The sequence below is a fragment of the Plectropomus leopardus genome, chromosome 12 (genome assembly GCF_008729295.1).
Source record: "Plectropomus leopardus isolate mb chromosome 12, YSFRI_Pleo_2.0, whole genome shotgun sequence".
Classification (NCBI taxonomy): Eukaryota; Metazoa; Chordata; class Actinopteri; order Perciformes; family Serranidae; genus Plectropomus; species Plectropomus leopardus.
Window position 1 is genome coordinate 30,188,395 of NC_056474.1, and position 22,992 is coordinate 30,211,386.

The window sequence follows — 22,992 nt, forward strand, 5'->3', positions numbered from 1 at the left end:
GAGATTTTATTTGTCATAGGTTAAAGGTCAAAGTCACTGTGACCTCATCTGTCTCAGTCTTGTGAACGTGATAACTCAAGAAAACCATGAGGTAATTTTTCAAATTTGGCATAAATGTTCACTTGGACTCAGAAATGAACTGATTAGATTTTTGTAGTCATGGGTTAAGGGTCAAGGTCACTGTGACCTCATTCTTGTGAATGCAATATGTGAAGATTACCTTGAGGAGACATCCACTCTGAGTCACAGATCATCTGATTAGAATTTAGTGGTTATGGGTCAAAGAGTGTTGTGTCTCTTATCAGAGTACAGTAAAAACCTCCTTTACATTTTTTGCCATGAGACACAAGTTGACATCTTCTGTGATGTTTACGTCACTTTCAGATCTTTCACTTTCAGTCCTAACACCAGCTAACATCTGACTTTCTAATGCAATGAAAATGCGCACAATCAACTATTCACATTCATTAACAGTTCACTATAACAGTCTTTCTACTGTTGACCTGTTCTCAAAACAACACACACACAAGGCACAATGTCTGCTGCAGTGCTGTGTACAAGCTCCGCCCCACTGGCAATGGATAAGGAGTCTGCAGCCTGTTTTTAGCAGGTTTACTGGCGTTTTTGTTTTGCTTGCACTTCTGCACTAATAAAGGTGGGAAAGTGGTACAAGACAAGTCCACTAACAGATGATTTTGGAGCTTCAAAACAAAAACACAGCCTGTGGCAAACATTTGACTATCATTTATGACCAAATCACACGTCAACAAACCAGCCAATAATGAAGACAAAACAAAAGAAGTGGTTTGATATGATTCACCACGCGTTCATTGTACAGCCTGACATGAAACTGATCTACACATACACTCTGACTCAAAAGAGATTTATGAGACTCATGAGACTCTTGATTGTAGTTGTGCCCCAGTCTAAAAGCACCTTAAGTCATAAGAAAGGTCACTTAGTAATGTGTTCTTAGCAAATCATTGTGAAAAAATGTAAAACCAAATTAAAGTACGACACATCAGAACATGTAACTGAAGAATACATCAATTGCATACAAGCATGACTTGTGTTTCTAGTGTAAACCAGACTGTTGGAAAGTGTTTGTTGATTATATTTATTTATTTGATTTTCAACCAGGCCCAGAAGTCTCAGCGGGAGACTGAGGAGGCCAAGAAGGAAAACCATCAGAGCAAGGAAAAGTTCCAGGACATTCAAAACCAGCTGACACAGAACCAGAACCAGCTGAAACAGGTACAGCAGCACATCTAGCCAGGATGTAAAGAAAACTATGTTGTTCAGGTGGTATTAACACTAACTTTAAATGTGTCAATGTGAAAAAAGGACAGAAAAAAGTCACTGTAGGTAGCTCTACATGTGGACTCATTCATTAAGGAAAATATACGAGAAAGGCAGAAATCTGAGGCTGATTGTCACCTCTTCACCTGACTCTATAGGTCCAGACCCAGTTGTCCCAGACCCAGACTCAGCTGCAGCAGAACCAGAACCAGTTGAGCCAGAGTCAGAAAGAGCTTCAGCAAGCCAAGACCCACAGCCAGCAGGTAAGAAGCACTGCAGGTACAAAGCAGCACCTGACAGATATTTTCATCACTCCAATTTATCTCCTAAAATACACAAACCTATTTGCTAAATTTGTAGTTGACATTCTATTTATTTGTAATGTTGATCAGCATTGGAATGAGTGTTTCTCAATACATTTACATGCACAGTTTAGTGGAGCTACAGTTATAGCTCGATTAGGCCATTTAACTGGACTACTGTCCTTGTCCCAGTATATAAGCACCAGGAGAGAATCCATTTATATATGAAAGTCTGACTCCGCCACAGCAGGTGGCAATATGCCCCCTCCCAGCTATTTGCTATAGACCTAAATTATTTACAGGGGTGTCAAGTGATTTTAAAAAAATCAAATTAATTACATGCCCTGTGATTAATTAATCTAAATTAATTCATTACTGGGCATGTAATTAATTAATTAATCTAAATTAATCACATACATCAATTTTTTTTACAGAAGAGGAGGATTAGGGCCAGGCAGGAGAAATATTTTTGAGAGGAGGAAGATTTTTATTTTTTCATTATGAAAAATTGAGAAAAAGCCAAAATGATGAGAATAAAGTTGAATTACACTGTCAAGAAAATAGTCTAAATATTATTTTGAGAATAAAGTTAACCTTTTGAGACTTAAAACAGCGCATGTAACTCCCTCTACAAAATGTCTTGCATAGATGAACTGGTGAAATTGTACTTCAGAATCAGCTTTAGTAACAAGGAGATTTTTTCTCTTTTGTGATATATTTTGATCAAGCAGTCGGTGCTCTGTTTTGTTTGGTCACCTGACAATAGACCATGGATATATAGAGACCTGGATACAGCATTCTAGACAGGACACCATTTATTCCTATGAAAACTGCTCAGGGTTTCACAGGGGTTGCGATGCTAAAAAAATGTATATCCAAGTAGTAAGTAATTATGTCAATAGGAAAATGTCTTTTTGTGTCCAATTGCATCACATGAAAGACTCAGGAGTTGTAATTCCGCTGTTTGGCTGCTTTGAAAATTGGCTTCAAATCCCAGCACACTTCCTCAGGGGTGTGCAATAGATCCACATTACCAGCTTAACTTTCTTCTTTCTGATTTAAAGGTACAAAACCAGTTGAAGTCATCACAGTCTCAAGCTCAGGCCCGTCAGAACCAGATTCAGCAGCTGCAGAGGGAGCTGCAGCAGGCTAAAGAATCCCTCCAGCAGAACCTGGCCAATCAGAAAGAGCTGCAACAGAACCACCAAAGCAGTCAACAGAACCACAACGAGGAAGTCAGCAACCTCAAGACAACTCTCAGCCAAGCAGAGAGCAAGGTTAGGAGACCTCTTCCTCTTTTTCTTTTCCTTAAATGCTTACCTATACTTACCTGCTTACATATACTTACTTACAATACACTTCAATGTAGATAGCATTTATGGGTCTGTCTTATACAGAATGGACGCACAGTTCAGGAAGTATTTCAGGTGGTCATGCTTTGACACCGACTTTTAAAGGAAATACAGCTGTTCCTCTGGTGCTGTGCCGCATCCATCAGTACTTTGCTCGTCTGTGAAGAATGACCTTTCTAAACAGCCATCAAAATGGAATTGGTGATGCAAAAATTAAACATGCCTAACATTTTAGAATTACTGAATTTACTTGTTTTGTTTAAGACATGGCACAAACTCTGTGTACTGTTTGCATTTATGCCTTTCATATATGACAAGTAGAGCTACACATCTTTTTTCTTTTTTAAAGGTTATTTTTTGGGTCTTTTAGCCTAGTGTTAAAAGGGAGATAGAGGGGATGACACGCAGTAAAGGGCCGTGGCTGAAACCTGCGGCCGCTGCAGCAAGGACTCTGTACATGGGGCCTGCTCTACCAACTGAGCCACTAGGCGCCCCAGAACTGCACACTTAATTGAATGTCAATCATAATCACAATTTTGGCTTCCCATGATTTAATAAACATCATTAACAGTAGTATTGTTTTTTAAAAAGTGTGAACTGAAAACTCAAATACATATAGGTAGCTAAAATACGTTTTGCTGCTGACCCCCACAGAAGTACATTGCCTCCATATCTGACTTCAGCCTGATTCTCTAAACTGTTGGCATGCCAACCGCCATCTACTGTCTGTTATATACTGACTACGGATAAGAACCTCAAGAACCTTATTCTAAATTAGTAGATTAACAGGAATGCAGCACAACATGGAGGTGAAAGCAGTGCTCTGTTTATTCAGTGTGCAAAACAAATATTTTGTCTCTAAAACAATGAATAATTGTGAGAAATAATCACAATATCTGTATTGATCTAAATAGTAGTGATTATTATTTTGGCCATCATTGCCCAGCCCTGTTGACAAGTGTGTGTTGATGCCTTGTGTAATGCCTTTACTGTGCATGCTGTGTGTGTCTGTTTGGTATCAGCAAAATAAGAGTTAGTTTCTGAGCAAAAACAAGAGTCCATGTCACTTTATTTCCGAAACATTGCTGCTGTTGTAATAAAACCTGGGGTTTTCTTGTGTAATACATCAACTAATAATCAGTGTATTTGTGTGTCCCTTGGAACAGGTGACAGAGCTTCAGGGCCAGCTGGACAGCCTGCAGAAGGTTTGGAAAAGCTTTACACTGAGATTTTCTCTTTTTTTAACAATAGAAACAGCATTGCTTTCAAGGACTGCAATGACGTCTTCTGATATGTGTTAATAAATCAGTAGTATAGCATTGAACCCTCTATGGTACCGTGTTACCTCTAGGTTATGTACCCATTTTTGCTGTTTATGCTAACACAACACATTCTCAATTATGTTGCAGTACTTCATAAAAAGAGCCAGGGAACCAGGAAAGCCGCAGCACTGTAGATACTCTAGTATGACTTTCTGGAGGCCATGTTTAGTCCCTTTTTTGGGGCCTTCCTCAGATGGTTCAGCCCATTAACTCTCTCCATAAAAATGTTCAGAAAATGTATTTTTTCTGTCATTTTAAAACCTCTAAAATCCGAAAAACCTGAAAAATCTATTCACAATAATAGATGAGTAAAGTTTAATTTTTAAATGTGCTTAATTTAAAAAGTAATCACTAAAAAAGTACAAAAATGCAAATGTTGCCTTGAAACATTGTACCGTATGGAATCCCACCATGACAGTTTTTGGTGTTATGGATTTATAGTAGTATATAATAATTTTGAATACTTCCCATACACTATTGTATATTATTTTATCAAGATTTTAAAATTACCCGTTTTTCTCCCTAATGATACAGTGTTGCTTTAAGGTAACAAAAAACAATAATATATCTTTTTATTTTTTGAAGATGTCTCTTGTGAATTAAAGAAAAAAAACATTTTTACCAACTGGTACCATAATTCATACCATAGAGGTTAATGTCGTATGAAGTTCTCAATGTTTTCCACAGAATTTGAATCTATGTGTGGTGCCAGCTGACGGGGGTGGTTAGCAAACTCTCCCCTCTTCTTTTTTTTTTTTTTTTTTTTTTTTTTAGAATGGTGTGTATGTGTGTGTCCCCTTTTTTGTTATCTCTGCACCCTCTAAATTTCAATATTTTTTTGCACGTCTGTAATTGCATCGCAGGCAGAACTCTTCATGAGATCTGTTTATGAGAAGACAGATTTTGAATGACAACAATTGAACTTTTATTTTAATTATGTAACCTTTATTTAAAAAAGGGAAGGCCACTAAAAGCAAGCTCTCTTTAACAAGGACGCTCTTATTACATTACATATAAAAACAAAAAATGCACACCACAGTAAACACTGACAATCAATCAATCAATCAATCAATCAGTTAATCAATCAATCAATCAATCAATTTCACTTATAAAGCCCATTATCACAAAACACAGTTTGCCTCAGAGGGCTTTACGGCATACGACAAAACATGAGAAATGTAGCTGATACTAAAGTGCACATTAAAAGCAAAAACACACCGCATACATCAAAAAAAAGCCCAAAACTTCAACACAACATCACTCAAAGAGAACACATGCATTCGCTGTGCTCTGTGTCAGTCAAAAGAGGTTTAACTGATTAACTTAAAACCATCTGTAACTCTTTCCCACAATATTTTCACTCTACATTCATTTTCTCCATCCCTTCTCACTTTTTTATCTATCCCCAATCTTTGTTTATTATTCTGTCTTTGGTCCATCTTGATTTTTTAACGTCCCACTAACACAATTCTGCTTATTCCTCGTTGTCAGACGGTCAGTGAGCGCGAAGCAGACATCAAGCGTCTGCAGGAGCAGCTAACTGAAGCTAACCAGGCTAATGAAGCCAGCCAAGCTGCACAAGCCAACCAGAACCAGAGTTCCCAGTCTATCCAGGCCAGTGATGCTAATGTTGCTAGTGAGGCTAATCAAGAGGAGCTGACAAAACTCAGACAAGAGGTACGTCCAAATCCTGCATTGCCAAAATCATTTTTAATCTTTTATTACTTGACATCCTTACATTTTTGCTTATCTAAAGCCTGGGACAAATCTCGACAAAGAGCTGCACTGTATTTTTTCTACTCCAGTGTTTTAATAATGTCATTGAGCACTTTGGGAGCAGCAGTTATAGCACTGTGTTGTTCGTCTGCAGCTGTCTGAGAGCAAGAACAGAGAGGAGCAGCTCAGACAGCAGATGGCTGAGAAAGAGGAAAAGACTAAGAAAGTCTTCATGGGAGCCAAAACCAAAATCAACCAACTAAACAGTAAGTCCCACAAACATCTATACACTTAAACATTCCCACAGACATTAGATTAAAGACATGCTCACAAAGTATACCTAAACAAAGAAGCTAATCTGTCACAAGAATAACTCGAGTTTGTTACGTGCAGGTGCTAAGGAGCAGCTCAGTCAGGAGGTAGAGGAGTTGAAACAAAATAAGGAGGAAATGGAGGTGAGAATGAACGCCCTCAAGTCTCAGTATGAAGGACGCCTTCTTCGGCTGGACAGAGAGCTCCGAGAACTGAGAGAGACACAAGCACTCTCTGACCCCAGAGAGGAGCCACAGGACCAAAGTGGAGCAAAGGTACATTCACGACATGACTACTTTGAGGCATCTGATCATTAACTTTGATTCACCAAAAAGGACCATATGTTTTTCGAAATTCTGTTTTTGTTTCTTTAGTCAAATCATCAGTTGACATATTCTTCAAATTTGTTTTGTTTTTTGTTGTTTTTTTGCTAGTCAGCGTGCTGTGCAGTGTACTTCTGGAAATATTTTGGTCCCCAGATTTTGTTGTGGAGTGAGTGCTCTTGACTTTCAAGAAACTCTTTGATACAAGCTGCTACTGACACGTAGGCAGCGGCACAGAGGAGGAGAGAGGGGAGAGAATTTACAGCTCACAGCAACTCAATACGATACAGTCTCTGACTTTTGTTTGATATCTAATGTCAGCAAAAAATGTTGCACATTTACGACCTGCCATTAGCGCCGTTACCTTGTTTACTATATCACATTAATGCAGCTACGATGCAACCATATCTCAAGAACGTCTTGAGGGAATTTCTTCAAATTTAGCACAAACCTCGTCTGTCTCATTCTTATGAAAGCAATACCTCAACAACAGCTCAAAGGGATCTCTTCAGATTTTGCATGTTCACTTGGACTCAACAATGAGTCAATAAAATTTGAATGGTCAAAAGTCAAGGTCAGTATGACCTTGCATCCATCTCATTCTCATGAGCGCTATTCTTCAAGAACAGCTTAAGAAAATTCCTTCAAATTTGGCACAAATGTTTACTTGGACTCATCAATGTCCTGATTGAATTTTTTTTTTAACTCTAAATGAAATGTGTAATTTTTATTTGAATATACAGTAAAGCATTATGTCCACTAGTAGGGAGGGATTTTTTTCCCCAAATATTGCAACTTTTATTCTGAAAATGTTAAAACTTCATTCTCTAAATATAGTTTATTTTTGCTCATACTACCATGGCTTAGTTCTTTAATTCAAATAGCCCTGTGTATAATAGTGTCTGCGCTGTCTGATTTATTTCAGTCATCTAAAATGACTCATTTGTATCTGTGCTTAGGTGGGTGATCAGGCCAGATCTGCAGACCAGAGACAGATCTCTTTGAAGAGTCCTGCCCAGGACAGGGGAAGGTAACTAATGAAGACATGCACATATGCACAAACACCAGAAACTACTCAGAATACTTGCTTTTTCATTTAAACTTTATATAGAATTGTCACTTTTCTGACACAGTCCTGACATCACAGACATAGTTACTGAGTGATGAAAACTGAACTGAATGAAAACTGACAAACAAAACAAAACAAAACCTTGAAACAACGAATGTTCATGCTTTCTCTGTCAGCTCCAGCCTGTCTGACCCTCCCACTGCCAACATCCGCCCCACCACAAGCACTCCATCTCCCAGCAACAAGCCAAGCCCCTCCCCTGGAAGCAAGGCCACACCCCGTGCCAGCATCCGGCCAATGGTTACCCCAGCAACTGTCCCCATCCCAACACCTACCGCCACAGTCATGCCGACCACACAGACTGACACCCAAGAGGGTAAGAGCAAGAAAAGTACAGAGATTGGAGGTAAAAGTAGAACTTAATGGCAGATAGTACATGATGTTTAAGCCTAGTGATAGGTATCATTAAGATTTTAACAGAGCTACAACTCTGCTTATTGATCCAGTAATTTAACGATACTTTCAATTCTTTTTGGGCAGTTCTAAGAGAAAAAAAATGAAGACCAGAATTAACATTACTTAATTTGCTTTTTATAGTATTGTACAAAAGTCTTAGGCCACCATATATTTGTTGTTTTAGCAAAGTTGTAATGAGGATATACACATATTTCTGTCTCTTTGTTCAGATACACGATTGCAGAGAACATGTATAATCGATTGAAACACCAAAAAAGTCTGACTGAAATCAATATTTAGTGTGAGACATGGAATCATACAAGTATAAAAAATGGTAGCTCAAACAATTAATATTGAGCTTTGGACATGTCTTGAATGCAACATGGTGCAAACGTTATTATTTTAAATTTTATATTGTCAGCCCAAGAGAGTTCAAGTCATGCTTAGTGGAAAGGGAGGTCACACTACTGTAAATACCTGCAACTTTAGCCTGTTAAAGTTGTTTTATTCTGACATGTTCGGATTTTTGATACTTAATACATATTTCCTATTTATTCTGGTTGAATATGATTTAAAGAGACAACTGAGAAATTAATATGTATGATCCCTAGAACCTTGCTAAAATAACAAATTTTAAGATGGTCCAAGACTTCTGCCCAGTATTGTATGTAGGAACAGTAAATAAATTAACATTCTGCGATAGCACTGTTTTGAACAAATCACTTTTACAGACTCAAACATACCTGAAGACAATGGGGTAACATAACAGCTGACCCCGCCCCTGGGACATGCAGCAGGCTGCAGGCTCTAACTCTCTTCTGGATTGAAGAGTGACATAGAAACTGAATTAGTAAAATAAAAACTGTAACAGATAATGTTTGTGTAACCTAAATAAACAAGAAATGTGTTTTCTTAAAATCTCCAATTCTAAAAGCAGAACCATCGTTAACGTTGCGCTTATCAATACTCCGGTCTTCAATAATTCTGCACCAGTGCCTGGTGAATACCAGGATTTGGTATGCATCCATCCATCCATGATGTCTCAGAGTTTAATATAATGTTTCTGCCTACAGTGCTGATGGGTGCAGGAGCCTCCGTGCACTCTACAAGCTCCAGTCTAGTGAACACATCAATAACTCAGCCAACCAGCACCCAGGCCACAGCTTTTGTCCAGCCCACCCAGCAGCAGGCAGCCAATCAGGATGCAGGCCCCAGTATGGAAGCAGAGCGACCATCTACGTCCTCCTCTCTGAGCGGGACAGGTGAGCAGGACCAAACTCTCACCGCAGCTTTACAGATAACCATAAAACACACAAACTCTGTCTTTGGTCTGTGGCAGATCTCCCACACATGTACTAACACAGAAGGCTGTGATGGCGACACACAGACAAACATAATCCTTTTTTCCTCTTCCTCGTATCTCCATCCACATGATTCCTCACTGGATACCAGCTGAACAGTTAGGCAGTGTTAACTGATTTTCTGATGTTATCCTGTGTGTTTTAAAGCAGGTTCAAAGCGGGGCAGAGAGGATGATGATGAGGAAGAGGAGATCAGACCAGAGAGTTCACACACACCTCCCACCACTAAAAAACTGCGACTGAAACCTACGTTAGCACTGCAGGTAAACACAAACACACACGGCTCAGGCAAATGTACTTTCAAAACTCAATTGAAAGTCAATCAGTGTTGTTTTATTTTCCATACAATATATCTGCCAGTGTGATACAGAGATCACACTTAGATTAAGAATTACAATATGTTATTTGTCAATCGATATCATCGACATGATCTACTCTCTCTCACAGCCTGAAACCAGAGAAGTATGTCTTAAACTTTGATGTCATAGAGCATAAAGTCAGAATGTATGGTTTCTTTTTTTAATACCCAAATAAGCTTCATTCTATCGTAGTATTGTACCCTTAGTGCTGAAACAAAAAATGTACCCATATACTCAGAATATTCCCCCGGGGAACATTACTGTTGTCTTTTTGATTTTATTTTTTTGTTGTTTTTCGTTATTCCATACATGGCTCAAGCGAATTTAATCAGGTAACAAAAAAGAAACACAACACTGCAAACACGATATAAGAATAACAAAAAAAGACAAAACAAAGGCAAAAACAATGCAGGACAAACAACATACAACTGCAGCAGCTTCCAACTTTATATATGATGATATGACATATTTCAGTTTTAAAACTCCAGTTTTTTGGATTTGGGAAAATATTGTTCATGTTTACTGATATTAATAGTCCCCCACCAACTGTTGCTTGTATCACAAAAGGCTGATTTAATTAAATCGCAATACAGAGTGATCATATCTGACCCCCCCCCCCCACGACATTTATCCTGAAAGTCCACAGCTCCCACAATAGCAGTAGTACAACACAAACATTGCCACTTATAAAATATTCTTGGAAAGGTTTGGAAAACTAAATATACCCAGAAAATTTTGGAAAAGTCATGGAATTTTATTTCACAAATATGTAAAATAACACTCAATGTGTTCAAGGACTGCTGGAAATTTGAAAATCCAACAATAATTTCTGTCTCTACAAGTCCATGGCTGTAATAAATGCTGTCATTTTTGGTGATTTTTAAAGGCACATTTTCTTTCAAAATCACCAAAAATATTGTGAAAAAAAAAATGGCTAAAATTATTTAAAGAAAGCATGCCTTCCAAACCCATGTTTTCTTTAAAATCTCAGTAGTAAAATAAATATAAAACACAGTACAACCATTTAAATTTGTTTGCCTCTCCCCTAAGCCAAAACTCAAGTCCTTTCCAGGTGCTTAAATTATTTGACTTATTATTTGATTATTTTCTTAAATATTATATGTTTTTAAAAGCTGTTATAAAGTAATCAGAATGAACTGATAGAGAGTATCGCTGGTTGTTTCAGAGAATGTATGAAAATGTACTTTAAAGTCATTGAAATATATAGTTACCTTTAGAGCTGTTAAAATTGATGTGTTTCAGATGGAAGGTGATGAGGACATTGAAGGAGAGCTGAGGGACGAGGGAGAACGACAGGACTCACCGGATGACAGTCAGGTCAGTCACCAGTGACAGCAGGTTCAATTTTTTTGCACAGCATTAATGAAAGAGGAACTTACCGTTTCTGAATTTAGTGTTTGACCAGTTTGGATTCTTTAAAGACAAAAGAGATTTTTAGATAAATGCTGCTTTTCATGCAGCGGCCACAGAGAGGCCGCTACTTAGTGACATGCTTCAGGTGAACAGCATCCAGGTCTTTCATTACAATGACTTCATGTAACATAGCATTTAAAATAAATGTTAAAATAAAAATAAAGATGTTTTTATTTGATTAATTTGTGTCTCACAAACATTGAAATGACATTTGTCCTCAGCAAAAAACAAACAAACAAGAAAAGTAAATATCTGTCCAAATAACAAATATTCTAATAGCCGAATATTTGGGCCAAGCACTCGAATAAACCCATTTTTTTATTTTTTTCCCTCACTGGCTTACACTCCTTAAAATGCATGTTCATCAGGTGGAAGGCGCTATATGTTTACATCCTGGTGCCCACCTTCAGTTGCATTTGCAAAATCAATGTGAACACCGTCGATAAATCAAAGGCTTTTCAATCACAATGATGGTCTCAGTGGTCAATGACTGTCAGCTATCGGCAGTGGCCCACACCTCGTGGATATCTTCCAAAATTAGTATTTTAAATACAGAATTCTTTATGTTCATATGGACACCTGACAAAGATGTACTTACCATTTAGTCTGTAATGAAACCGGCTGTTGGTTGCAGCCATTGATGAGACTGACAGATTTAAGTCAAAGTAGACATACTTAACGGTGCTATAAACATGCACAGCAGGTTCATTGCTGTAAAGCCTCTCTGCTAGCAGGGAAATGACTTTGTTTGAAATTGGATTGTAATGATGGTGGTTCTTAACCCTTTAACAACATCAGTGTCCTTGTGCTGCAATCAGATGCCTCTTACTAGCACTAAAACCTCTGAAACCTGAGAAAATAGGTATTATTTATTTCAACAACACGCGAAAAACATTGTAAGCAACTTATTCAGAAATGTCCTGCAAATAGCCCAAAAAAAAGCAATGCATAAAAGATGACAGATAAATCATCTGGAAATTAGCTGGGGTTGATTATTAGATATAGTCAAAAAAAGAGAAAAAAAGTCCAAAAAAACATTTTTTAGCATTTTTATGATAATATATTTTATTTGTTTATTTGTTTAAGCATTTTCTTGAGGGTCATTTTCTTGTTTGTTTTTTGTTAGATTTTTACTTTACTTTTTTTTCTTTTCTTTTTTTTTTGGCTCATATTCAGGCATATTTTTGGCTAATTTACAGTTACAGTTACAATTTTTACTAATTTCTTGTTAATTTTTCGGCCATTTCTTGTTAAGTTGCTTATCGTCCTCTTCCAGGGTTATAAAAAAGAAACAAGCCACATGCTCAGGTTTCAAAGGCTTAAGACTACCTGCAGTGGCTTGAAATACTTCTGACCAGGTTCATGTTCTGACCGCAGGAGCTTCCACAGGACTGTTTCCCTATTTTAGCTGGCGATGATGAGGACATCGAGGAGGAGGGCGTTTCCCAGTCTGTCCCCTCTGATCAGATGTCCTCTCAGGGTTCCGCTGTTGTCCGGGACGTCATCGTGATTGACACGGACAGCGAGAGCCTCGAGAGCAAAGAGGGGGAGGAAAAGCAGGAGGACGAAGGTGAAGAAGAAGATGAGGAGGAGGAGGATGAAGAAGAAGAAGAAGAAGAAGAAGAAGAGGGGGTGATGTTCTGTTTATTAACAAGTCAAAAATGTTTTTAGCCTGGATGTAATGTCTGGAGTAACTAACCTCGCTTTGTGTATCCACCTCAGTATAAGGAGGAAGAGGAGGAGGATGAAGATGAGGATGATGCTGGTGACATCGGGATGAGAGGAGAGGACGAGAGTAATGAGGAGAGCAGGGAGGCAGGAGGTGAAGGAGGGGAGGATGAGCCATCAGAGGCCACCAGCGCTGAGGAGAACGTTTGTGGAGCGTCTTCAGACTCGCAGCGTCCCTCTGAGCCGTCACACAGCAGTGAGCGCCTCCTCCACTCTTTTTTTTGTTTCCTTTTTTTCTTATAGTTTTATTCAACAAAAAAAAATTACAAAACATTTTAGGTAAACAAGAACACAAACATACATAAGAGCACAGATAAATTACATTCTACAGGAATAAAATAATCATAATATCAATTCATAAATCAGCAGAAATCTTAAAATAAAATAATAAAATGGACATGATGGAAACAAAAGCAAAAAAAATCACATCAAGGTGTTTTGACAAATTTAGTTTAGTTTAGTTTACTTTAATTGCACAAAGTTTAGGATAAAATATTACACAGTAAAAGTACAAAGTGAAGTTAACTGTCTAGGAGAGGAAAGAAGCCCAAAGGGCTTATATTACATCCTCCCTTTCAAATCAACTAGTCATTAAAACCTAGTAAATCAAAAAGCATAACAAAAAAACAAGAAAAAGATTTAAAAAAACAAACATGTAGCAATAAGATAAGAAGATGATCCCTTATTAGTCCCACAATGGGGAAATTTGAAAAATAGAGGAACAAAAAAGACTTGATAAAGAAGAAATAGACTCCAGACAAAAAAAATAATTGAAATTCGAGTTAAAATACATATAGTCACTTCTGTTTAGATAAAATGTTTTTTGAAGGAGTTTTGAAAGTGATACATGAAGATGAAGGTTGTCTTAGTAAATTCCAGAGATGAGGAGCTCTGAATTTGATTTAAAAAAAATTGGTGACTTAGTGCGACAGTAAAGTAAATGAAAGTCCTTTGGGTGCCTCACTGAATAGGAGTGAATGTCTGATGATAGAAGGAAAAAATATGAAATGTATCTGAAAGGTCTTGCTTGTGATATATGAATCTAAACTAAAACTAATGTTTGTAATTTTCTAAAAATCTTTTGCCTTTTCTTGTTCATAAGAGCAAGAGTGGAAAGCATTGAGTTGAAATCAATCAAGAAAAGATGGAAAGAGGGTTGTGTAGCTAAACATTTTTGTTTATGAATAAAGAATTGCCCCATTATTTTTTTTTACAATAAAGTTTATATATTTGTTACTTCTATCATTATAATAAGATTATATCGTTAAGGGTAAAATAGTGAGCGACATCAGAGTTCTCACTCCTCTTTCTTCTAAATTCTGACATCATCTGATGTGAGTCACTCTTCTCTTTCAGACGAAGGCAGCAGCAGCGCCGCATCAGAATCCGACCCTCCCAGAGACCAAGTCCACTTCCCCCCTACCTCCTCCTCCTCTGTTCCCTCCCCCTCCTCCTCCTCCTCCATCACACCCCGCCTGCCCCACCCACGGAGACCCCCACACCCCCTCCCACCACGGCTCTACATCCAGCCTCCTGCTCCAGAGCTGGGACCCCCTCACACACAGGTACACATACACACACACAAACACAGACACACAAAAAGCTTGATCAGATTAACCCTAAGGGACTTTTTGGCGCATTTCTTGCGCTTTTCATTCTTCATTTTTTGATCATTTTAGAAGAAGGTAGAAGGTTTATTTATTAGTCATTTTTTAAACAAAGTTTAAAAAAAACAAAATTTCATTTGTCCTTTATCCTGCTACATCTTTCGAGTTGAAGGATGAGTTGATTAAACTCAGCAGCTACTATGAAGATTCAATCCTGTTGCTTTGTAATGTTGCTGCTGATGGCATCATACAATTCCTGCAATGCATTTTTTGAATTTGAATCAGAGTCTTGTGTCCTTATGGCTCCCAACAAGGTCCGTCTATTCAGTGCAACAGCTTGATCCTGGATGTTAGGGGTTAACCATGTCTCTGTGAAGATGTGCACAGAGCAGTCTCAGATTTCCCGTTGTTAAGTGAACCTCAGTCACATCTCATCTACTCTATTCTCTTGCGACCGGACAGAGGAAGGCTTGGTAGAGGAGCAGCTCTTGATCCAACTCGGGTCAGCCTCGCCCTGATGCCGGCTCTCCTCCCTCTCTTCATCTGGCCCTTTCGGTTAAAGTCATGCTTCAGTAGAAGGAGCCATGGAGTCGATAAAATAGAAACATATAGCAAAATATAGGAAAAAAGTAGCAAGGATTTGAGGAGCTACAGGCTGCTGCATCTACATGCGCTGCCGTCTGTGTATTTTTGCTTAATCTTGGAATTTCCAGCTCAGCTCCGACAAGTCGAAAATACACCGTGGAAACAAAATTGTTACATTCAGACTGTTAAGGTAAAAAAATGCACCAATGAAACCCATTCAAACTAGAATTTTTCATCCCACTGCCATCAAAGCATAAAAACATGCATTGTATTATTTGTGGTGTCATTCTGGACTTTTGCCTTGGAATTTGTCTTTTGTACTATTTTCCATCTGATGATGTCAGATGACATCAAGATTTGGCGTATGGAGAAAATACATGCTATTTCCACTAGGTGCACTGTCAGAATCAGTGTTACTGCTAATCATTAAAATACCCCAGGCTGTGATAATCAAAAAATCTACGTTGCATATAGTTTATTGAAAAGAATTCATTTTAAGGTTTATGTTGTTGTTTTTTTCATCTAAAAACATAGTGGCATTGTGACAAAAGAAAAGAAAAATCACAAAGTTGTCAATATTTTTATCATACAAGATAAAACCAAGATTTTCTCCAAACAGACTAATAGCCCACTCATCTGTTATTTGAAGGACTGAGATTTTACTTTACTTCCTTTCCAAATGTTTAAATGATGTTTCTAGATCATTGCCTTGAAATTTTCCTGGAAAATCATTGAATAAATAGCCCTGACAGTGGTGACCTGTGTGTGTTATTCAGAGACAGTCCTCGCAGCTGCGCAGACCATCAGTAGGACGCGGACCTCAACTCACCCCTGGAATAGGCAGCATGGTAAGAGACGGAGTGAGTGAGAGCGTGTTTAGGAGCTAGATGACATTCTCCTTTATATGTTGGAGTTTAATAGTGTTAGAGTGTGAGCATGTGAAGCAGATCTGCATCTGTAGTGAGTGTGTTTGTGTGTTGCAGCAACATTTCTTTGATGATGACGACAGAATGGTTCCCAGTACTCCCACTCTGGTTGTCCCACATCGCACTGATGGCTTCGCTGAGGCTATACAGTAAGATCTACACACACACACACATACACACACACACACACACACAGACTATGACACATATCTCGAACATCAAGTGGCCATTTAATACCTGTGTGAATGTTGGAGATTAACCGGTAGAATTTACCAAAAATCCAACAGCAGTATTTTGAAAATCATTTCACACATAGAATTGCATTCGTTTTTTTCAAAACACCTTTGTTTTTTTTGTTTTGTTTTTTAATTTATTATGCGCTGAAAATACCTGGATTTTCATCCAGATTGGATGTCTTCATGAAGCGTTACTGCAGCGTATTATGGTGGAGGCTTCCTTCTTCACTTGAAATTGGGAGAAATTATAACATTTTATTAAATATAATACACCATAAAAACTTCAATTAAAAGACTAGTTCCAATTAAATGCCCAGTCCCTTTTACTAGCTTGATGTGGCTTCACATTTTGACAAATACAGGTCCATTTCAGTTAGAGGCCCGGTCTGGTTACTATGCATTTGATTTTTATAGAAGTTCATTGTATGTACAACACCTGTGTTTTTGCTGCTTAGATCATGAATACCAATATGTGTATATGTTTAAACTCTGTAAATATGGACACGCTATATACAATGTTAACTTGTTAAGATTCTCCACAATTCAATCTTTCAGTTCATTTAAACAATGAGCACCAAAGAAGACGGCATTACTGGCATAGTAAACAAGAAAGACACACAAAGAAAGAGCTTAGTAGATGTAGAAGACTATTTTTTTAAAAAGCCAGGAAAAAGTGCCCGGTGAACTATATTCATAATTATCATAATTTATATACATAAACCTATTTTACAGAGTTATTAAAACTTTTAAGATTTTTTGAGGTAATTTGTTAGCCCTCAAATTGCAATTACATATGTAAAATATGCCTAATGGAAACACGCAAATTTGAAAAAATCCCCCATTTGTCACCAAAAGTGTTTACGCTCACATGAGGTGGTATTTCAGGCGATTCGAAAAAGCCATATTTGGCAAAACTGCAATGGAAACACTTTTTTGACTTTTCTAGCTCACATGATGCTATGGCTTTGTGCTTGTCAGTAGGAACTGGCTTGCATAAAATCACTCAGTGGAAACGCAGTCATAGAGCAATTGTGTTTTATTGACATTTCGAAAATAATGCTTATGTTTTGTGCAAATCTGTAATGGAAACCCACCATGAACTCTCACTTGTTTCTCTGAACTCCTCAGCTCTCCTCAGGTAGCAGGTCTGTCCACCAGGTTCAGGTTTGGACCTCCGGAAGACTTGCTACCTCAGACATCAGCCTCACACTCTGACCTGGGACAGCTGGCTTCTCAAGGAGGTACCACACGCACATACACACACACACACACGCACACAAATCAGTTTCCTGTTCATTCATTGACTTAACCCTGTGTGCTGTGTTGTAGGTCTGGGGATGTATGAGTCTCCTCTGTTCCTGGCTGCTCATGATGAAGACGGAGGAGGACGGAGTGTCCCCACTACACCTCTACAAGTGGCTGCACCAGGTGAGACACACACTCTGTACATCATGACCGTTCGAAATGTCTCAGTTTTAACCGCAATTGCTACATCAGAAACTCTCTGTCTGTGTCAGTGACCGTCTTCACAGAGTCTCTGCCCTCGGACAGCGGTGACAACATGGCATCCCAGTCAGTTCCCATGGTAACCGCCTCCACTGGGTTGGCTTCCGCTGCAGATGATGGAGATGAAGTGTTCATGGAGCAGGAAGGAGAGGGGTGAGTCAGGCGTGAGGTGTGGGACCAACACTACAAAAGGCGATCAAATCTGTGGGTTTGACATTAGAGAAGCAGAGATGTGACAGGCAGTTTAAGTTCACCAATGTATTTGTGGTAAAAATGATTGTGTACCATTGACAGTCATCAGAATGTTTACTTCCACAAACTCTTTCAGGATTTGTGTTTGAGTAGAGTATTTGTGTTTTGCAGCCCCGGTATTGAATCGTCTTTAGAGAGCCAAACAGACATGGAGTCAGCAGGACAGCAGAGTGACGACGCATCACTGCCGTCGACCAGCCAGGACCCTGGTAATTTCTACTGTTTACTGAGCACCAATTAATCCTTAACAGCTCAGTTTTCATCATAATACTCAACCAACAGTCACTATATTTACATGATAACATGGTGGAATTATTGTGCTAGTCCGACTGGACTTTGTGTGCTTCTGTTTAGCGTGCAATATGCGCTTTCACTGCTCATCTCTGGCTTTCTTTACAGACACCAGCAGTGCAGCTCAGCGCCGCACAGTGAGCAGTCTGATGAGCAGAGGAGCCAGAGGAGGGAGGGGCGAAGCCCGGACGTTACTCAGCCGCAGAGGTGAGAAACTACAACCGTCAGTGACAGTAAAGATGATGCAGGGCTATTTAAGGATCGCAGTTTGCGAGCAGCTTTGTATCGTAACAATGGGATGTGTTTAGTGTTACCCAGCGGCTTTTTGCTGGTTCTCAGGGCTGTTCATCAAACTTCAGTAGTATAGAAGTTTATCAAGAGATAGAACCACCCCTCTCTGTCGCTCTCTCTTTCAAACTCATATTAAATAGTAAAACTAGGCAGTTCTGATCAAATATAAACTAAGATTCTGTCTGTATTGACTATTTTTGCCTAAAATGTCCTCAGAAACATGTTTCAGTGCCCTGTTTGTCTGTAATACGAGAGTTGTGAGCAGGAAATTGGGTCCATACTGCTTCCTGTATTGTTAAAACAGAGGCTGAAAAAAAACAGAGATCAAAAAGTAAACGCTGTGTGTGTTAGTGTGTGTGCATAAGCATGTGTTTATATTCTAAACCTGTCGTTCTGGTGTGTTGCAGAGAAAGAAAGTGGGGGGGGGGGGGGGGGAGAAGCACACTACTGCTGCTGCTACTACTACTAGGGTATTTGTGTTTTTGTACTGAACAGCCAGTTTTGTGAAAAGCTTCTCTTCCAGCAGTGAAATACTTCTTTAAGAACCGCTTTATAATCACTTATAGTACAAACACAATAAACTCCAGTCAGTCTGTGAGTAATGATGAAGCTGTTTATTGAAGTGCAGTAAGCAGAGAGCAGCATACAAAAAGAAACAAAAATAATGAAGATAAAAATATCATGAACAAGGATGATGTTTGATCAAGTGGATCATCTAAGTCAATTCTAAACTGCTTCCTCCTCACATTCATCTGTTTTTTTCAGGGACTTTCTCACGAGGAGGAAGGGGCGGAGCCATGGGCAGAGGCGGCATCGCCTAACTATGATGTCACCAGCAGCAGCTCAGCCGTCTCATCCAATAAGAAAATGAAAAGATGACGCTTATTTCTCTAATTATTTTCTTTGTAGAATTTAGAGACATTGAGTATTTTCAATAAATCTGTCCATTCAAAAGCAATTATCACACTATAAAATGAAACATATGACCGTTTTGGATGTGTGCGATCCTCTCTGAGATATGTGAGGTCACATTGTGAAACCCAGTAAGGTTTTTTTTTTTAGTTTTGTGTTGTAATTTTAGTTTGACATGTATTCATGTATCTTTATTTCGCTATGTCTTTGGCCTGTTGATACACTTGTTTTAATAATAAAGATGAATTATGAGTAGCGGCGATATGTGGTTAATTTCTCATTAGTTGTGTGGTCCACTGAGTCAGTTTTATATCACTGAACATTAATCATTTTTGTTATTTGGTTTTTTATTGACTAAACCACGTACATTTCACACACATTATTTTTCTGACATAAAGAGTATTGTTTATTACAAACCTAATGGATAATATGTTTCATACTTGGTCATCTTGAAAATTCCTCAAAATGACTGGCAACCTTTTCCAAAAGCTTTTAACTTCCGTAGAAGTAATCTCCTAGGTGTCTTTTGCAGTTGGAAGGTTTAGGGTTTTATTGCAGTGTTGCGCTGTTAACCCTTTAAAACCTGGGCTTGAGAGAAAGAGGACAATGAGAGACTTAACAAATATTTAAAAATTAAAAGTTCTTAAAGTGATTTAAAAAAAAAAATAAAAAATGTTTTCCTGTACTGTTTTAATGATATAATGACAAGATTATAAATAATTATAATTTTAATAATAATTTTTTTTTCAATTTGGTAGACATTGTTTGTCAAGTTGCTCACTCAGTGCCTTTTTTCCCCATGTTTTCAAAATAAATCAAATCAATTTTCTCAGGCTTCACAGGTGTTAGAGGATTAAAATGTGTGATGGTGTTTAGTTGGCATTGTACAAAAATGTACTTGGAAAAATAAAAGATCTTGATATGAATCTAGTTATTTCTTTTTTTAAAGGATATTGTTACATTTTGATCACTGGGCATATTTTCTCAGTAAAATTTGCTGTGCTATTGCAGAAAATGCCAGAACATGGCCTCTGTCTCCTTGTCATTGGGATGTCCCTACAGACAGCGCAGCCAGACTTGGATGGAGTTGGGAAGAGGAGGGTTAGCATTTTGAGCAGCCATGGCAGAGTGGGTTGCCACGGCAGCAGGACTGAGGATTGGCAAGGGTGCGAAGGCTGCAGATGGGTCAGGTTTGGCCAGCGCTGGCAGGTCGCCTGAGATCTGGACGCTGAAGAAGAGAGCTGCAGAGAAGACGAGAGTATATGACTTGATCTCAGACCAAACTAATCACACCGCATGCTGCAACTGGACGAGTGGAAAAGCTTCAGAAACATAGTTTAACACTGAGCTGCACTAGAATAAAAGAAAAACAGTGTATATTTGGCTCACAGTCAACATGCTAAATTACTTCTCTTTCTCCATTAATCTTGATGTTTTTCTAATGAGAATGAACAGAATGCACACAGGGTGGTTCTTACGTCCAGAGAAGACGTAGTGCTCATAGAGGTCGCTCCTCTGAGGGCTGGGCATGGACAAAGCAGAGGTGACTGGGGTGGGAAATCCCTTCAGAGACACTTTGATGTTGATCTCTCCACTTAGAAGAACTTAGAGACAAAAGAAATAAAAATAACACAGTTTAACCCTTTGAAAAGTGAGCAAATAGGTTTGATTTCTTCAAAAACATTGAAAAAAAGTCAATTGGCAACAAAGAAGGAAATGACAAAATTTGAAAAGAAATTAGTCATTTAAAAAAGTACAAGAAAATTACCTGGAAATTAGTTTAAAAGATAAAAATAAAATTATGCTCAAAAAATAAACGTGTTGTATGAAATTATAAATATAGTGTTTCCTTAGCCTTTTAAAAATAATTTTCTAAGTCTACAAACTTCTTGCAATTTGTAGAACATTGTAGCTACGTACATGTAGCAGTGTACTTGCAGCGTGGGAATGACTGTAATGGAAAATAGCAGCTCTTTCTACCTTAAAACATTGCCTATAAAAGCTTCTAGACTCAGCTGATGATGTTTCAACAGGAATACAATCTGAATGGGAGGAGAAATTAACAGTCACCGACTAAGATCATGTTTCTCAGATGTTACATGTAGCAGTGTATGTAATGTAGTCGCGTGCCAGGAGCAGATGACCATATAAAGAAATTTGTCACAAAAGTAGGAAAAATTGTTGGAAGTGGAGTATTTAGAAGGGTATTTAGAAGTGGCTTTTAATTCATTCTCTGGGCTTTTGATCATTTCCATTTTCTATTTTCCCAACCCTCTGGGGGTAATGCATTGTCAGGCCACTCACCAGCCTGGCGAGCGAAACGTCTGTTGGCAGAGCTCCTGGGTTTGATGCTGCACGAGGGAGTGCTGTCCAGAGGAAAGGTGAACCTCTGCATGATGTCTCCTAGAGGATAAACATGGAGAGTTACCATCAGTGATGTTCATAAACTTGGATGGCATCAAAAAGACACAGTATGTCCAACTATCTGCAAGTTTGTTTCGTTCATTTATCTAGAGAGTGTTGACAGAGCACGTAGAATAGAATGTAGAGTAGAATAAGCACCATATTTTATTATGGATTTCTACTGATTATTTTAAAATAAATAAATAAATCGATGACAGAGATGGATTTGCCTCTTTGAGAGAATATATAGTAAATGACTACATACATAAGGCAATTTTAGTTCTTTGTGCACAGGCATATTTTCAAGGTGGAGCTCTCTGCAAAGATGCCATCTTCCATTTAACATATTGTTAGAGGGGCCTCCCACCTCATGGGCCCCGGTGCAACTGCACTGTCTGTATTCACGGCCCCGCTCAGGTGGCAACAACAACAGCTTCTAAACCAACTGACACGTCCACCGACCTGCATTTGGGTCACATCTTGACCCCAGTTTCATTTAATAATACAGACCATGAGCTGGAGTTGAAAGCCCCCAAAAAGTGGTGAGCTGACCTTAAGTTGAGGTTATTGTTCTCACACAACCTCACTGTGCTCTCGGCCAGTCAGCCAGTGCGTTGCTCTTGGTTGGTGGCTGTCTGTGCACTGGGCTAGCTGCTAGTGCTTGTAGTGAATCCTCCCCACCCTGGATTGTGACTCTGTCACGCTGTTTGTTGGTTTATTTGTGTCTTTCTGTTTTCCTCACCGCTCTTAAAGAAGTACACAGTCTCTGGTCTGCTCATGGTGGCTGGTACTGCCAGTGCAGCGCGGATGCTTCCTGTCAGACCTGGAAACTCAGAGGCCAGAGGTTTGGGGTAGCCCGGCTCCATCACCATGTTCCCATCGAGACGCCAGGTCTGGTCTCCCTGGTTGGATGGTAGTTGTAGTCAAGGCAGTGATAGCAGAAATGACAC

General features: G+C 38.7%; 2 protein-coding genes across 2 annotated transcripts in view; one reads left to right on the forward strand and one right to left on the reverse strand.

The window, feature by feature from the left end:
* The window catches only part of LOC121950960 (nucleoprotein TPR-like), a 47,807-nt gene extending 27,908 nt beyond the window's left edge, over nt 1–19,899 (forward strand). The window contains exons 33-55 of the mRNA XM_042497104.1: nt 1,141–1,254; nt 1,458–1,562; nt 2,666–2,878; nt 4,120–4,158; nt 5,767–5,952; nt 6,146–6,257; nt 6,385–6,578; nt 7,586–7,656; nt 7,872–8,071; nt 9,225–9,413; nt 9,663–9,775; nt 11,135–11,209; nt 12,683–12,937; nt 13,028–13,229; nt 14,390–14,598; nt 16,002–16,073; nt 16,209–16,300; nt 17,516–17,628; nt 17,717–17,815; nt 17,905–18,046; nt 18,257–18,354; nt 18,545–18,643; nt 19,493–19,899. Coding sequence (XP_042353038.1) covers nt 1,141–1,254; nt 1,458–1,562; nt 2,666–2,878; nt 4,120–4,158; nt 5,767–5,952; nt 6,146–6,257; nt 6,385–6,578; nt 7,586–7,656; nt 7,872–8,071; nt 9,225–9,413; nt 9,663–9,775; nt 11,135–11,209; nt 12,683–12,937; nt 13,028–13,229; nt 14,390–14,598; nt 16,002–16,073; nt 16,209–16,300; nt 17,516–17,628; nt 17,717–17,815; nt 17,905–18,046; nt 18,257–18,354; nt 18,545–18,643; nt 19,493–19,548 — 3,048 coding nt within the window. The 3' untranslated portion in view covers nt 19,549–19,899. The remainder of the gene's footprint in view (nt 1–1,140; nt 1,255–1,457; nt 1,563–2,665; nt 2,879–4,119; nt 4,159–5,766; nt 5,953–6,145; nt 6,258–6,384; nt 6,579–7,585; nt 7,657–7,871; nt 8,072–9,224; nt 9,414–9,662; nt 9,776–11,134; nt 11,210–12,682; nt 12,938–13,027; nt 13,230–14,389; nt 14,599–16,001; nt 16,074–16,208; nt 16,301–17,515; nt 17,629–17,716; nt 17,816–17,904; nt 18,047–18,256; nt 18,355–18,544; nt 18,644–19,492) is intronic.
* Nucleotides 19,321–22,966, reverse strand: LOC121950961 (proteoglycan 4-like). Its single transcript, XM_042497105.1, has 4 exons — nt 22,785–22,966; nt 21,944–22,042; nt 21,118–21,243; nt 19,321–20,880 (listed from the first exon to the last, which is right to left on the reverse strand). Exons 1-4 carry the CDS (start codon nt 22,912–22,914, stop codon nt 20,696–20,698), a joined length of 540 nt encoding a protein of 179 aa, XP_042353039.1. The 5' UTR covers nt 22,915–22,966; the 3' UTR covers nt 19,321–20,695.
* Nucleotides 22,967–22,992: the final 26 nt, after the last annotated feature.

What these genes read in the sequence shown, in the direction of transcription:
- LOC121950961 (XM_042497105.1), bottom strand. Translation starts at nt 22,914, where the DNA reads ATGGTGATGGAGCCGGGCTACCCCAAACCTCTGGCCTCTGAGTTTCCA. An exon ending in ACGTTTCGCTCGCCAGGCTG is followed by an intron (nt 21,244 to 21,943) that starts GTGAGTGGCCTG and finishes TTTGTCTCTAAG; the next exon opens with TTCTTCTAAGTGGAGAGATC. An exon ending in GCACTACGTCTTCTCTGGAC is followed by an intron (nt 20,881 to 21,117) that starts GTAAGAACCACC and finishes TCTTCTCTGCAG; the next exon opens with CTCTCTTCTTCAGCGTCCAG.